Here is a 14,095-nt window from a genome sequence, read left to right as displayed (position 1 = left end):
CCTTCCATCTCACTCAGTGAAATCCCAAATATTTATTATAAGCAAATTAAATAATGAATTAAATAGCTTTTTTAGAAAATGTTCTATGTGTTATATAGTAAAGGGATCCAGAGATACAGAAATGAATAAAACACAGTTATTCTCTTGAATATGGTACAGGAGAATAGACTTTCTTTTTTTTTTTTTTTTAGATTTTATTTATTTATTTATTTATTTATTTGAGAGAGAGAGCGTGAGAGCAAGAGCCGGGAGGAGAGGAAGAAGCAGGTTCCCTGCTGAGCATGGAGCCCAACAGGGGCTCAATCCCAGGACCCTGAGATCATGACCTGAGCTGAAGGCTGACGCTTAACCAACTGAGCCACTCAGGTGCCCCAAGAATAGACTTTCACAGTAATTCAAAATTATAGTCTATGAAGTAGTCAACTATATTATAGGAATATTTGGGGTTTTTTTTTTAGTAGATAATAATCAGGTAAAAAATAGAACTATGAATAGTACAAAAAATTAACTATTTAAAATCTGTGATTGAATGAAATTCAGTTTACATAGATTCTGGCTTTTTTTAATACTTTCAGTTTTGGCTGTGTCCCCTTGCTAGATTTCCTCATGGTGGCAAGATGGCCTCCTGTGGCTCAGCTACATGCTTCAAGAAAATTTGTCAATGTCACTATAGAGATTTACTGTTTTACATTTCTTTAAAATCTCCAGCAGGAGGTTCAGTTTCACCCAAGTGCAGACTTTCTGCCAAATGGTTATTTAAGCTATCAAAGGGCAAAAAAAGTGCAAACAATTCATTTCCTGTGGCTAAAAAAACAAACCCCCCTTTTTTTTCACCATTGTAGACAGAGAGCAATGATGATAGAGAAGAGTGGGAAACAATTCTCTGGTTTCTGTTCTCCCATTTCTGTGTCAAGTCCTGGTGCTGGAAATGGGTAAAGGTTTCCATACCATAAGATTCACTATGAATGACCTTATTGTCTAACCAGTGCTGACTCTAAAAGTTAGGTCACTCTTCTGGTCATACACTCCATTAACTTCTGGGTCCTTGTGTATTTGAGAGCCAAGAAACTCAAAACTCACGTGCATGCAGCCTTCTTTTGTTATCACACTACAATTATATTAAGAGTCACTGATACCTCGTGGAGGATAGATTAAGGATCTGCCTCTCAGGAGCCCACAGATAGGTAGACATCCAATCTATCTTAATCTCTGAGATCTCATCCCATTTTCACCCCCTCCAAAGACACTTCTCTCTCCTATTTCCCTAAGCATAATCCTAATGTCTTATAATTTGCAATTCATTATCTTAATCTCTTGTACATTGCTTTGAGTATTGGACAGTCTCCTCCAAGATGCTTTCTTTTCATCCTTGTCCATCCCATACTGTATTTCAAAATGCTGACTTGTGACTTCTGTCTGGGTCCTACTACTGTGCTGCACTAGCAGCAGGTCAGAGGTGAGAGGAGAATAAGGTTGGGTATTTATTTCCTCTACTCCCTCACTGCCAGATTGTATGTCGGCAGTAACTGTGTTTATCTACATAAGTTCATAGTTCACGTCAGAATGTTCTATACTATAGCTACACTTCTCTCTCTTCTACTAACTGCAATCTCAGCTTTCCCTTTCATCAGTATGGAAGGGAAACAGCCTCCACTCTTTCTAAACTCAGGATAATTACTCAAACATTATTGGTTTCCCTTAGCTCTTCTCAAATCCTTTAGTTTTTTTCATTCAGTATTTCTAGATTACTCTGAATGAAACATCCCTTTTCAGGCAGAACCGTAGCTGATTTCAAGTATTCAGAGACACTCTTCAAGCATTCTTCTAAATAATTTCTTCCATTTTCTGCCATCACTGTATCCCACAAACTGTACTTTATTTTAAAAATTTTAGCCAAGGGGCACCTGGGTAACTCAGTCGGTTAAGCATCTGCCTTCGGCTCAGATCATGATCCCAGGCTCCTGGGATTGGCTGGCACCAGGCTCCTTCCTCAGCAGGGAGTTTGCTTCTCCCTCTCCCTTTGCCCTTCCCCCTCCACTTGTGCTCTGTCTCTCGCTTCCTCTCTCTCAAATAAATAAAATCTTTAAAAAATTTAGCCCCAAAAATAAATAATAAAAATTTTAGCCGAAGTATTAACACCTCGGTCAAAAATTCCTCAGTAATTTCAGAAAATTACCAAAATTAAGTTCTACCTGTTTGGTGACACCAAGACATCAATTATCCATTTTCTTTTTTCCACCAAATTCTACTTGCATTCCACTTGCTTCCAGAAATGCCACTTACGATGTCACTACTGTTACTTATTGCTCTTAAAAATAACATTTTTTTTAAGATTTATTTATTTATTTGAGAGAGTGAGAATGAGAGAGAGAGAGAGAGAGTACATGATGGGGGGAGGGTTAGAGGGAGAAGCAGGCTCCTCGCTGAGCAGGGAGCCCGATGCGGGACTCGATCCTGGGACTCCAGGATCATGACCTGAGCCGAAGGCAGTCGCTTAACCAACTGAGCCACCCAGGCGCCCAAAAATAACATTTTTTTATACTAAGTTCATAGACACCTAGAGGTTTTGATAGTCTAGGTTTTAAGGGAAATGCTAGTGTATAAACACAGGTAAAAATTAACTCCTTTCTGACACTGTGTTACTGTGGTTACTTAGGTACCAAATAAATTTTCATAACTAGTGGTTTACGCTCCTTCTCAAGGAAGTAATTTTGTTTCAGTTCCTCTCTCATCTAATCATAGGAATTTAGATCTAGTCTATATGTTTAAATGGAGAGCCTGATACCATCATCAGTGTTCTAGTCTCTTCATTTTACTTCTTCCCAGCCCCACATTTTTTTTTCTCCCAAATTCAGAATATAAGAGCAAAAGCTTGGGTTGAAGTGTATGGATGTAGGAGGGAAAGAGGTATAGGAGGATTTCTGCATCGATGTTATTTGAGCTCAGCTCATCTTAACCAGTAACTCTTAAAGTATGGTCTCCAAATCAGCAGCATCAGCATCACCTGAGAATTTGTTAGGAATGCACATTTGCAATCTGTACCCCAGATTTATTGAATTAGAACTCCAGGGGTGGGAAATAGTTGTTTGTGTTTTAAGTAGCCCTTCAGGAGATTCTAAAAAAGCTAAAGTCCATTACCACCAAAGTGTGAGAATCATTGATCTAGAAAAAATATTCTTTCTAAGATAGCAAAACACAGATAAATTGTTTCTTTTTTTTATTTTTTAAAGGTATTTAAGTTGAAGGGCTTTCATTTTTCTTTTTATTTTCAGTCATTCTCTTAATTTCCTTTGGGACAAGAAAAAGAGACTCCAAGACTAATTTTTTTTGTCATTTTTTTCAACTTCATGCTTTATTAATTTATGTTGATTATAGCTATATCACTTAATTTGAGTCAGAGTTGGAAATGATTTTGACTGTCAGTGGTGAGTTTAGGGGGTTTGAATCTGGGTGCTGGAAATTCTGCTCTTGTGTTCCACATCTGTATGATACTCTTAATTTCTGAGGCTTAGGCTTTCACTCATCATTCAAATTAGACTTTGTTATTTCTGCCTTGTTGAGGCAGTTCTGTGTTTACTCTCCTTTCACTTTCCTTATACTTTACCTTCTATTAATCAGCAGTCTAATTTAACCAAAGGAGGGGACCATGTTTTTAATTAAGTAGATTGGAGATGAGCAAAATGTTTGCCAAATTCTTAAAGAATGTGGTCATTTCAACAATTAGAACACATACAGTGGGGCTCACATTAAATTCATGAGTAAGTTTACTTCAAAGTTGTTACACTAGTTTACCTGCATGGCATATTTCATCCATCCTAGAGAAACCTAACTGGAATTTTTACAACATCCATCCTATCTAGCACATGCTTAACAAAGCATTCTAGATTGAACTCCATAATTTTAAATTAAATCTATTAAGTAATAACAGAACAATCAACTGAGAGATGGCAATAACGCCTCTGGTTATCTAGTTTTCCTGTTGATGATATTTAAAACAAAGCCTCCTAGACATCAGAATAATGCTAAAAATAAGGACCAATAAAATCATCCTACCTAATAAAAATAAAATAAATATTATATATGTGAATGTATATTTACATATTTATACAATGCTACCTATATTTTTATTTTTTTATTTTTTATTTTTTATTTTTTTTAAAGATTTTATTTATTTATTTGACAGAGAGAGACACAGCGAGAGAGGGAACACAAGCAGGGGGAGTGGGAGATGGAGAAGCAGGCCTCCCGCTGAGCAGGGAGCCCGATGTGGGGCTCGATCCCAGGACCCTGGGACCATGACCTGAACCGAAGGCAGACGCTTAACCGACTGAGCCACCCAGGCGCCCTGCTACCTATATTTTTAAATGTTGATCACTTTTCTATGTATATTTATAAATATACTTGCACTATAAGGCTCAGAACTAGAAATTATAAATTAAAAAGTCAATATTCTTAAAAGGATAGCAATTGAATTTATTGACAAATTAAGATAAGATTGAATGCATACACAAATTTGCCTAGATCTTCCAAGATTTTGTATAATGAAGAAGCTTCTCTTCATTTTCTTTTGAAAATGTCACATTTTAAAAGCTTGGTATGTTTTTAAACTTTGCAATTAAGTTCCTTTTGAAATTTATGAAAATACTGTCCTTGGTACTTCTGTGATGTGTATGCATATTCTGTTTCTTTTCAGTATATTTAAGGCTTTCCTGTGCCATAGCTAATAATTTTCTGCTTTTATGGATATTCTAACATTTTGAGACTGTTTACTGCCCTTCAGTAATGCCCAACAGAACTTACTTTAAGCAGCCAGATAAAAGTCAAGTAAGCATGAAGAGTACAAATTGTACTTCCTAATGGTGTGAGAAACTATCTATAAAGCTATTTGAAATGGACCAAAATTACAGGCCCAGATAACTAGGTCACTTCTGTCATTTACAAATGAGTAACTTTTAGAAAATCCTTATTTAAAGAAAACAATATTTTTAAAAATCCTGCCTAAAGACCCTAAAAAACTGTCAACTGAGGTCTGCAAATTGAAGGAAGAGATGGCTTACTCTATACTTTCAGAATATAATAATAACATTGTCTATGTATAGTAGACATACTTACATTTATCTTTTCTTTATAGACCTTTAAATATTATTCAGTTATCCTATATATCTCCATTATAAAACAAAAATGTTGGGGCGCCTGGGTGGCTCAGTCGTTAAGCGTCTGCCTTTGGCTCAGGTCATGATCCCAGGGTCCTGGGATCGAGCCCCGCATCGGGCGCCCTGCTCAGCGGGTCAAATAAATAAAATCTTAAAAAAAAACCAAAACAAACAAAACAAAACAAAAATGTTTTACAACTTTTTGTCCAAATTATGCCTGAGCATTTCTTAGTTTTTTAAAATAACTCATAAAAACACATTAAAATGTTTCTACCTTAACTTAAAGTAGAATATTAGATGCCATTAAATAAAATTTAAGCTTAAAACAGAACATTCTTTTATTTTTGTCCACATGGTCTTAAAACTCATGTATTTTTGTCTAAAAAAATAGGAAAGTAATTAATATACCTGCAATGATAATCTTTCTCATTATTTCGTACGTGTGGTATTATTCTTGCAAGGAAATGACTCACGTGGTGTTTGAAGTTGTCTCTTACAAAGCTTGCCTGTAAATATTGGTGAACAGATGTACATAGTACCCTAAGAAAGATCAGAAAATATTTTTTACAAACGTTTTTGGATATTTCAAAGATAATAAAAGGCGAGGAATGGAAGCTATTTTTATAAGCATGTAGAAGTTCTCTGTATAACAATGTGAAAGAATCTATTTTCCAAAATGTCACAACAATCATCTCACATACTTTTCCTACCACCTGAATTAAACACTTAATTGAGAATTAGGAACTATCCTTTCCTCCCCCTTGAATGTAAGCAAGCTGTGACTATGAAGAAAGTGATGCTCTGTGATTTTCAAAGTTCTGTTTAAAAGGCCATACCAGGGCGCCTGGGTGGCTCAGTCGGTTAAGAGTCTGCCTTCGGCTCAGGTCATGATCCCAGGGTCCTGGGATCGAGTCCCGCATCGGGCTCCCTGCTCAGCGGGGAGTCTGCTTCTCCCTCTGCCCCTCCCCCCTCTCATGCTCTCTCTCTCATTCTCTCTCTCAAATAAATAAAAAATCTTTAAAAAAAAATAAAATAAAATAAAAGGCCATACCATGTCTGTCTAATTATTTGGGATGCTTGCTCTTGGAACCCAGCCACAATGCTGTGAGGAAGCCCAGGCCTTACAGAGAAGTTATATTTAGGATTCTGGATTGATAGTTCCAGGTGAGGGCCCAGCTGATAGCCAGTATCAACCATCAAATATGTGAGTTAGGAAGACTTTAAGATATTAATATGAATTTATAATAGAAATTCAAAAATGAATCTTACTAAAAGAAAAAGATAGTGAGTTGTGGAAATTATTACATTATTTCCTAGTCTTATTTATTTAAATGTTAAATTCAAATGTTAAAATATAAAAGTATCAAATAAACAAAAAATTAAAAATAACTAAAAATGAAATGTTTACAAAATTAAATTGTTCACAAGGGATAATTTCAGTGGAAGAGCAAAGTGAAATTTGTTTCTAAATTGGGGTTTTTATTTAAAATAGGAAAACAAAAAATCAACAAATGAAGTATCTTTTCTGATACTTCTGATTTTGAAATTTATAATATGTTAATGAAGCTTTAATTATATTTGTATTTTTCAGATAGTTAGGTAATGGTAAATGTATATATAAATCACTCTCTTAGATTCAGACTTACATTTGGAATATGAACGCAGTCAGCATCATTCTGACATGGTGTTGATGAACACTCATTCACATTGGTTTCACAGTTTTCATCAAAAAATCCTTCTGGGCATTCACAAATGTAAGCAGAGATTTTATTTTGGCAAATTTCCCCTTTCCAACAAGACTGAGAAATAGAACATTCCATTGACTCCTCACAGTATGCACCTTAAAAGATCACACACACAGACACAAAGAAAATATAAACATAAAATATGGGAAAACTCATTATAGAGAAGGTCTTCAGAATTCATTTAAAAAACCCAGATTTATCATGGAATAATTTATGTATCATAAAATTTACCCATTGCAAGTCTATAATTCAATAACTTTTGCAAATGTGTAGAGGTATTTGATCATCAGTATTATTCAGTTTTACATATTTCCATTACCCAAAGAAGAGCTCTTTTATTGTCTCTCTTTGTTCCCAACTCTAGCCCCAGGCAATCATGAATTTTTCTGTCTCTATTGATTTGCTGTTTCTGTGCATTTCATATAAATGGAATGGTACACTATGTTGTCTCTTGTGGTTGGCTTCTTTTGCTTAGGATAAAGTTTTGAGGATTTGTCATGTTGTATTGGGTATCAGTATTTTGTTACATTTCTTGCTAAAAAGTACTTCACAATGTGTACATCTTGTTTATTCATTCATCAGTTGGTAAACATTTGGGTTGTTTCCACTTTTTAACATTTTTTTATTGAGATATAATTGACATATTAACATTATATTAGTTTACCTTTTTTATTTGGTAAAATTCCCCTGTGAAGCCATCATTACATTAGTTTTAAGTGTACAACATAATGATTCAATATATGTATATATTACAAGATGATCACCACCATAAGTCTACTTAACATTCATCATCACACATAGTCACAATTTTTTTCTTGTGATGAGAACTTTTAAGATCTACTCTCTTAGCAACTAACTTTTATGAATAAATGAATTCATGCACAAGTATTTGGGTGGATATATATTTTCAGATCTCTTATACAAATTTCTTCCTGAGGTGTATGGTAAATACATGTGTAACTTTTTAAGAAACTGCCAAACTGTTTTACAAAGTGGCTGTGCCTCATCTTACATTCACATTAGCAGTGTATAAGATATCCTGTTTCTCCCCATTCTTGCCAACATTTGATATTATCTATCTTCTTTATTATAGCCATTCTAGGGGTGTGAAATCGTATCACCTTGTGGTTTCAATTTGCATTTCTATAAGTTTAACAATTTTGAGTATCTTCTCATATGCTAAATGGCAATTTCTATATCTTCTCTAAGGCCATTTCTATTCATATAGACTGCAAAATATGGTATTATTTATTTTCTTAATATTGAGCAGTAAGTGGTTTTTGTATATTCTGAATATGATTTTGTCATGAAATACGTGACTGCAAATACTTTGTCCTTTACTTGCCTTGCTTTTCCTTTCATGTTCTTACTTAGTGACTTTTTGATAGGAAAGTTTTGATTTAAGCCCAAATTACACATATTTTTTAGTTTCATTAAATACAACTTGTAATGTTTTCTTTCATATATCATGCTTTTGGGGTCACATAAGAACTCTTTGCCTAGCCAATGGTCATAAAAACTTTCTCTTACGTCGTATCAGAAGTTTATGATTTTAGTTCTTAACTTTAGATCTCTGATCCATTTGAGTTTTTTTATTTTTTGTTTTAATATGGTGTGAGACAATGGTATGAGTTATTTCATATATATTTTTATTTTTAATTAATTAATGTTGAAATATAATTGCCCCAGTAATTTTTTTAGAGATTGCCCTTTGTCCATTTAATTGTCTTTTTCACTACTGTGGAAAATCAGTTGGCCATAAACATAACAGTTTATTTCAGATTCTCAGTTCTATCCCATGGCATATATACTCATCCATATTCAATAACACACTGTCTAGATAAATGGAGCTTGATAGAAAGTTTTGAAATTAGGCAGTCATCCAATTTTTTCTTTTTTGTTGTTATTGTAGTTGCTTTTGTTTTTGCAGTTTCACATAAACTTTTGTATGAGTTTGTCAATTTGTACACAAAAGCCTGGTGGAAAATTGATTAACTATTTTAATGAATCAATAGATAAAATTGGGAAGAATTGTTATATTAAAAATATGAAGTTCCAATCAATGAATATGCAATATCTCTGCATTTGTTTAGGTTTTCTTTCATCTCTCTCAGCAAAGTTGTGGAGTTTTCAGTTAAAGTCTTGTATTTAATTAATGAAATCTATACCAAAGCGTTTATTCTTTTGATAGTATTGTAGAGGAAATGTCTTCTTATTTTGAGTGGGTATGTGCTATGGTGAGAACTGTGAATTGTGTATGAATCACAATTCTGATGAATCACAGACCTGTACCCCTGAAACATATAATGCATTATATGTTAATAAATAATAAATTTAAAAATAAATAAAAAATGATTTTGTAAATTCTGTTGCTAGTATATAGAAAGGCAATTAACTTTAGTATGTTATCTTGTATCCTGTAAACTTTATAAACTCATTGATTAGTCTGGTAGTCCTTTTTTGGATTCCTTAGGATTTTCTACATATGAGATATTGTCATGTGTTAATAAAGACAGTTTTACTTCTTTCTTTTCAACCTGTATGTCCTTTTATCTCCCCATCAAACAGTCTGGAACATCCTATACAATGTTAACTACAAATAGTGAGAGTGGATATCACTTTTGTTTTCATTCTAAAAGCAAAATCTGTCAGCCTGACATTATCATATGATGTTATCTGGACAATTGTCATAAATATATTTTTTAACAGGTTGAGAGAGCTTTGTTCTCTAATTTGTTTGGGTTTTTATAATAAATATGCATTGCATTTTTCAAATGGTTTTTCTGCATCTATTGAGAGTATTGTATGATTTGTTCTTTTTTTAGTAATATAGTATTAAATTAGTTCATCTCTTAGATGTTAAACCAATCTTGCATTCTTGAGAAAAACCACATTTTGTCAGAGTACAAAAATAGTTTTATGTTACTGGATTGGGTGTACTCTTATTTTGTTGAGGATTTTCAATTTATATTCATAAGTGAAATTTTTTTTAGTTTTCTTGTCTTGTGCTGTCTTTGCCTGGTTTTGGTATGAGAGTAGTACCAGCCTCATAAAAGGAGTTGAAAAGTATTACTTTTTCTTCTTTTTCCCCTTTTCTTTGTGAAAAGTTTGTAAGGACTTGTACTAATCCCTTCCATATTTGCTAGGTCTATATAGGTTTTCTATTTCTTCTTGAGACAATTTTAGTAATTTGTGTTTTTATAGAATTTGTCTATTTAGTTTAAGTAGTCTAATTTGTTTGTATAATGGTGTTCACAGTATTTCTTTATAATCCATTTATTTTGAATGGCCACTAATAATGTCCCCACTTTAAACATTGGTTTTATTGATTTGTGCCTCCCCCTATTTTTTTCTCGGTTACTCCAACTGAGGATATATTCATTTTGTTTTACTCAAGTATCAATGTTTGGTTTCATTGACTTTTCTCACAAGTTTTAGTGATTTTTGCACTAATCTTACCATTTCCTTTCTTTTGTGTGTTTGTGGTCCAGTTTATCTTCTTTTTCTAGTTATTTAAGGTAGAAGCTGAGAATATTGATTTGAGGCCTTTTTTTGTTTTGTTTTGTTTTATTTTGCTTATTTATCTGACAGAGAGAGAGAGAGAGAATAAGCAGGGGGAGAGGCAGAGGGAGAGGGAGAAGCAGGCTCCCCACTGAGCAGGGAGCCCAATGTGGGGCTCAATCTCAGGACCCCGAGATCATGACCTGAGCTGAAGGCAGACCCTTAGACAACTGAGACACCCAGACACCCCAAGACCTTTTTCTTTTTTAATGTAGGAATTTAGAACTATGAATTTTCCTATAATCATTGTTTTAGCTACATTTAATACATTTTGATATGGTGTGTGTATATATGTGTAATTTCTTCAGTAGGTTATTTAAAAAATTTGTTTAATTTCCAAATATTTGGAGATTACCCCAAAGTTTCTGCTGTTGATTTCTAATTTAATTCTCTTAAGATTGGTAAGCATATATTGCCTGTATTTTATTTTATTTTTTCTCCATTTAGTTCTTTTAATGAGTACAAATCAGAGGATTAATTTTTTAAAAATACATATTTTCAGTGTTGTGCAACCATCACCACTATATAATTCCAAAATATTTCAATCATCCCAAAAAGAAACCCCAAGACTACTGGTAATTTTCAGCTGCCCTTTCCCCAGTGTCTTTGAATCCACTAATCTCATTTTTGTCTCTGTGGATTTGCCTGTTCTGGCCTGAATTTTAATTCTCTCACATTTATTGAAACTCACTTTATGGCTATGTTCATTTGTTTATATATTGGCTACCAACACCAGAGTTGAGCAAGTGCATGTTCGGTACTTGATGCAATGTTAGAGTGAGTGCCTCCTTAAAGTCTGTGCCCTGGACAAGTCACTTGCCTCCCTCTTGTCCCCACACTGATAAGATCATGTGAGTAGAGTTAATAAAGTAATGGATACTATTAAGGCCTAGGAGTTGCACTGCAGCTTTTATAAGACCTGGATCACTAGGTGTTTCACTGCAGAGTTGAGAAAATTTTGTGAGATTGTATTCAATCTTTTGTCATAAGGCACATTATAGTGGCAATAAAAAAGTAACTACAGTAGTGGCCTGACAATTCTTGCCATATCTCTTAATTCCTAGATTTCAAAAACAAAATTTACTCTTTTATTCTTGTTGGCCTGAACAGAGCTTTGGGCAATTCACACATGTTGGGCTGAATGGGGAAATATCTGACTTCCTGTTAAAAATGGCATAGTTGGCCTCCAGAAATTATCTACAGAAAAATTTAAAAAGTATTTGTTTTCCAAGTTCATAAACCTTGTCAACCAATTCACTACATATCCCAAAGCTAACAAGCATATAACACATTTATTAGAAAAAAAATCTTTATATCAAAGCCATTCATTATTATGTGAACAGGAACATTAAGAAACATTTAGTTATGAAAAATTAGATTTCTTAGCAACAGTAGATAAGACCAAAAAAAACCCACTTAGATAATATGCTGTTAATTCATTTGATGTTTGGATTGTGAGTTAAATTCTAAAATATAACAGCATAAAGGTAGTATAAAATGTTGAGTGACCACACCATTGACATTATTATATTAAAATAAAGCAACTTCTAATTTCAGGAAATCAGTATATGAATAATTATTTTGATCATGTAAAGAAATGAATGTGTATTTCTTAGTGCTATTATATATCAACATCATATTATCCTATTTAATAATTAAATATAGGGAATAATATTTAATTACATTTAAGACCTAAATGTTAGCATCATGGTAGGAAATTTTATGCATGATACTGCCTTATATGTATGTAATGCTTGGCATTTCTATAGCATATGCATTCATATTTTTTTATAAATTCCTTTAGACAAATCTGGGATTTATAAAGAGCCATAATTATCCAGTGTATATTTTAATTTTCTTCTAAGTTAAACTAATTTTCTAGAGGTTAAGCAACTTGCCACATGTCACATAATTGGTTAATTAATGACAAATTAGTAATAAAATTTTGTGCATTCCACCTAATCCCATTATAACTCTATGCTCTTTCATGATACTAGATTAGTTCTGTAAAAAAAAAAAAAAAAAAAGGTAGAAGACTCAAATATCAATTTATTTTTAGCATCAATCCAATATTACAACTCTAGGGTACAACATTATGTTGTCCTACATTATATGTGGAATATAAAAAAGACACAAAAATAATTATTTACTTGGTTTCCTCTATAAACAAGATTATATAGTCTAAATATGAATCCTTTGTCATGTATGCAGTTTGCAAATCTGTTGCTTATCTTTTCATCCTTTTAATGGGGAATTTCTTTTTTTTTAATTTAATTTAATTTAATTATGTTATGTTAGTCACCATACAGTACATCATTAGTTTTTCATGTAGTGTTCCATGATTCATTGTTTGCGTATAACCCCAGTGCTCCATGCAATACGTGCCCTCCTTAATACCCATCACCAGGCTAACCCATCCCCAAACCCTCTCCCCTCTAAAACCCTCAGTTTGTTTCTCAGAGTCCATAGTCTCTCATGGTTCATCTCCCCCTCTGGTCCCCCCCCCCCATTTTTCCCTTCCTTCTCCTAATGTCTAGCCAAAAAAAAAAAAATTGATGACTTCCAGTTTATGTATTTATGTATTTATGTATTTATTATTTTTTCATGGATTGTGCTTTTGGCATCATGTCGAAGAGCTCTCCTTCAGTCACTATGTTCCAAATGTTTTCTTCTATAAAACAGTTGTTAAAACAACTAGAGTTATTTTTGTTAATAATGTCATAGTATATGACATAGCATATGAAAAGTAGTAAGTTAAGAATATAAAAAGATATATTGCATGGGTAATTAAAAAATATAAAGAATAATAAATTATGTGTGATTGTGTTGTTGTTGTTGTTGTTGTTCTTTTAATGGATATATGGTTTCTTCTAAGACATTAAAATTGCAGACCAAACTGTGATTTCCTAAACACTAATTGAATTGTACTTACAAAGCTTCACATGTTCTATTATTCAAAAGGGAATGACAAGATTCAAGGAAAGGTACTCTTTCTTGTGATCTGATATATTGCCCTTGATGGAAGTTTTGTGCAAAGTAAATCATGAAGAAGGCAGATGATTTCTCAGAAAAGAATGGATGTTGGAACCGTCATTCATCATAGAAGATTAGCACTGCTAAAAAAAGTGAAGATTCACAAGGATGAAAAAAGGCTCTTCTCTTGGCCTCAGGAACTTGAGGCCTGGACTCTAATAAAGGAGGTATATTTGGGCACTTTTGTTGTGCAGAGATGTAAGTGGTCCTCTAAGACTAGGTCCTGGCCTCAGGGCCAACTGGGTGTTTGCATGAGCTAGACTAAATGTTGTCCATGAGGTGAATTCTGAGGTCAACTCATCTAGTGTCTAAGTATACGTTTCCTGACTTAATTCCTTTTTATTATCCTCTCAGTAATGCCATATTGTGCATGTGATGGTGTGGATTTAGCATTGCTATGGATAACTGAAAAGAAATTTATGCACATACTTGGTGCAAAGTAGCATGGGATACTGGCAAAGAATCACAGTGGCTAGAAATGATCCACCAAATAGTTAAGAAGAAGTTAGCAACCGAGTAGCTGATAGCTCACTAATGACAATCAGATTGGTTTTTGGAACACTGGCAGAGACGGCATAGCTTATCATTCTTCCAAAGGCTATC

At 33.5% G+C, this 14,095-nt stretch overlaps 1 protein-coding gene across 1 annotated transcript in view; it reads right to left on the bottom strand.

Moving 5' to 3' along the window:
* EYS (eyes shut homolog) overlaps positions 1–14,095 on the bottom strand; it is a 160,187-nt gene that overhangs the window by 60,359 nt on the left and 85,733 nt on the right. Inside the window, 3 exon segments of the mRNA XM_021692127.1 lie at positions 5,562–5,593; positions 5,595–5,693; positions 6,800–6,993. Of these exon segments, the coding sequence (XP_021547802.1) occupies positions 5,562–5,593; positions 5,595–5,693; positions 6,800–6,993 (325 nt within the window).

This window comes from Neomonachus schauinslandi, chromosome 8, assembly GCF_002201575.2.
Source record: "Neomonachus schauinslandi chromosome 8, ASM220157v2, whole genome shotgun sequence".
Lineage (NCBI taxonomy): Eukaryota > Metazoa > Chordata > Mammalia > Carnivora > Phocidae > Neomonachus > Neomonachus schauinslandi.
This window is presented reverse-complemented; position numbering and strand designations above follow the sequence as displayed.